Genomic DNA, 3,258 nt, shown 5'->3' on the forward strand with positions numbered 1-3,258 from the left:
AATGATGATATAGATAAAAACATTAACTATAAAATCATGAACTGGATTGGATGGCATCATATCTTCCACATACAAATTCCCAGTGATAATCCCAGGCACTGAGCAATTTCTTCAATGTGTCTTTTTTATTTTATGTTCTCTGTCTTTGAGGAGTTTTATTTGCTTGCATTATTTTGGTTGTAAAATATGCTATGTATAAAGATTGACTTGGTAGAATTGGGTTGTCTGGTTACAGACACAGGGGTAATTCTGTGAGGTTCTCTTAGCACAAGAAGACAATTCATTCTCTGTCACTTCAGGACAGGCCACATATAAATGGTGCCCTTACTGTTGCAGTTTTCTGAGGATGCACAAAGCAGAGCCATGGATGACCCTGGCTGCATTCACCAAAGCCAGATGCAGATGACAGGCAAAGGTCGGAGAGAAGGCTCCCTTGAGCTTTAAGCAGAAATTTAGCTCCTGCCACCACTGTGGGATATTTTTGAGCTTCCTACATCTTTCTCCATGCTTGCACTTATTTCCCAACCCAAATGAGGGAAATTTATCTCTTGATTTCAATTTCTTGAAGAAATGAGTGTTGCAAATGTGCCTCTAAAGCACCTGTGATTATCAACTCTGAACCTCTGTATAAACCTTTCTGTGTATCAGAAACAATTGAAACTCGTGTTTCAGGAGAAATTGATGGGAAAAACTGTTAGTTAGATGTAAAAACAATGGGACTCAGCCAGAGCCTTGGGAGTTTCTTAATTTCCAATGTGGTCAACTGGATACAAGAGGGTTTATGATCAGAACAACAGCAAAATTTTTATCAAGCTGTTGTAGACTACAGAGTAAAGGAAGAGATAAAATATAGAGCAGATATTTTACCAATGTTAAGTAAAGGTGATTAAGTACACCTGTATAAATTTTTAAAAGGCAAAGGTGCTTTTTATCATTTATTATTTTCACATATGCAGGATACAGTAATCTATATATGTGGTAATTATGTCTGAGGACAGTGTGATTGTATCTGAACATGTGATCTAAGAATTTGAATGCAATAAACATGAGGATAAAAGTTCCATATTGAATAATTCATGCACAAACAATATTTATGCACAGTATGTTTACAAAGAATGACAAAGCTCTTACATTATTAAAACATGAAGTCAGAAAAAAACAACAAAAATGAAAAATTCATTATTTTTTAGAACAATGGCTAAAAAGAAAGGGTTCTGTTTGAAGAGAACTAACTTTATTTTAATTTTCATATAATGCAATACCAGATTAGGTAGTACTTGTAGACACCATAATAAGGGAAATTTCTAGCATTTTATGAGTATGAAATGCATAATATTTTAATTCTTTTCAATTTTCTTCCAATAGGATCATATTTTCTCGAAGGGGCATGGCTTAACACCCCTCTACACATTTTGGATAAAATCTTCCCACATTTCACTGTGATCCAGGACTTCAGGACTCTATGTATGAGGGTGGCTTTCATTGTGCAGTAGAGGATGAGAAAACTAAGAGGACACAGAGGAGGGACACAGAAGAGGTGGAATACAAATCAGCCAACAATGAGTCCTAGATGTCAGGGATTATCATGATAGAGCATATTGATGAAGACTGTGGATCTCTGCTGGAAATTCTTTGTTTATGAATGCTTGAACTAGGAATATATGAAGAGTTTTGGGGATACTTTTGTTTCATTTTTGAAATGAACTTTATTTAAACACCATGGAAAGATATAATCTCACACATGTCTCAGAGTTTTACCTCATGAGCTTCTCAGAGGATCCGGACCTGCAGCCCATCCTCTTTGGACTGTTCCTGTCCATGTATCTGGTCGCAGTGCTCGGGAACCTGCTCATCATCCTGGCCGTCACCTCTGACTCTCACCTCCACACCCCCATGTACTTCTTTCTCTCCAACCTGTCCTTGGCTGACATTGGTTTCACCTCCTCTACAGTCCCAAAATTGGTCGTGGACATCCTAACTCACAGCAGAGTCATATCCTATGCAGCCTGCCTGACACAGTTGTCTGCCTTTCTCTTTTTTGGTTGTATGGACAGCATGCTTCTGACTGTGATGGCCTGTGACCGCTTTGTGGCCATCTGCCACCCCCTGCACTATGCGGTCATTATGAACCCTCACAGCTGTCACTTATTACTTTTGCTGTCAGTCTTTGTTAGTATTTTGGATTCCCAGCTGCAGAATTTCACTGCCTTACAAGTTTCCTGTTTCAAAGATGTAGGAATAGCTAGTTTCTTTTGTGAAACTTCCAAATTCCTTGACCTTTCATGTTCTGACACCATCATAAAAAACATAGTCACTTATATGGTTGGTGTCCTATTTGGTTTTTTGCCCGTGTCAGGGATCATTTTCTCCTACTATAAAATTGTTTCTGTCCTTCTGAAAATCCCATCATCTGCGGGGAGATCCAAAGCCTTCTCTACCTGTAGTTCTCACCTGTCAGTTGTTTGCTTATTCTATGGAACAGGCATTGGAACATATCGTGGTTCAAATCCATCATATTCTCCCAGAAAGGGCATGGTGGCTTCACTGATGTACACTGTGGTAACCCCAATGCTGAATCCCTTCATCTACAGCCTGAGGAACAAGGACATCAGCAGCACCCTCAAGAGGCTCCACTTTTGGAAAATCTAATCCCATGAGCTTTTTCATTCATTTCTTTGGAATGTAATTTAGAAAATGTAGTAAAAAGGGGGGGATAGCAAAGCTTATCTGTAAACACATCAACATTGGATTCACAGTTTCTGAGGTTTGATGCCTTTAACTTTGTATGACATTTCATTACTGAGCCATGGATGTTCAAGAGATAGTATGTAGTGTATTTCAGAAAGCTGCACTTTTCAGTTTGGGAAGTGAAAACTTTCTGGAGATGGGTAAGAATGAGGGTCACATCAAAAATATATTATTATATATGTAACCAAACTCTGCACTTAAAATTGCTTAAAATCATCCCTTTAGATATGTATGTATTTCTACAATGAGCAATAGAAATAAGAAGCTGGGGACTTGTTTAAAAAGCAAAAATTTAACAAACAATAATACTCTTAAGACTTCTTCTGTGTAAATGAAAAGTCCAAATTTTTGGTGACATTCTTTTTCAAAACTTTCATTGAATATCAGACATTTCCAAGAATTGAATAATGTGGACCAATATGGCTAATTATCAGCTGTGTGCATTGAAATTGGAAGGTTATAAAATATGACATAACCTGTCAATTTCTGGTGTTTGTCTGACATCTGGAG

The 3,258-nt window shown here is 37.7% G+C and overlaps 1 protein-coding gene across 1 annotated transcript; it reads left to right on the forward strand.

The window, feature by feature from the left end:
• The first annotated feature begins 1,719 nt into the window (after positions 1-1,719).
• Positions 1,720-2,649, forward strand: LOC104851174 (olfactory receptor 7E24). The gene has a single exon (XM_010608354.1). It carries the CDS (start codon positions 1,720-1,722, stop codon positions 2,647-2,649), a length of 930 nt encoding a protein of 309 aa, XP_010606656.1.
• Positions 2,650-3,258: the final 609 nt, after the last annotated feature.

This window comes from Fukomys damarensis, unplaced genomic scaffold (genome assembly GCF_012274545.1).
Source record: "Fukomys damarensis isolate Sample0158 unplaced genomic scaffold, DMR_v1.0_HiC HiC_scaffold_37, whole genome shotgun sequence".
Classification (NCBI taxonomy): Eukaryota; Metazoa; Chordata; class Mammalia; order Rodentia; family Bathyergidae; genus Fukomys; species Fukomys damarensis.

Excerpts from the sequence above, each read along its gene's own strand:
- LOC104851174 (XM_010608354.1), top strand. The coding sequence starts at position 1,720 with ATGGAAAGATATAATCTCACACATGTCTCAGAGTTTTACCTCATGAGC.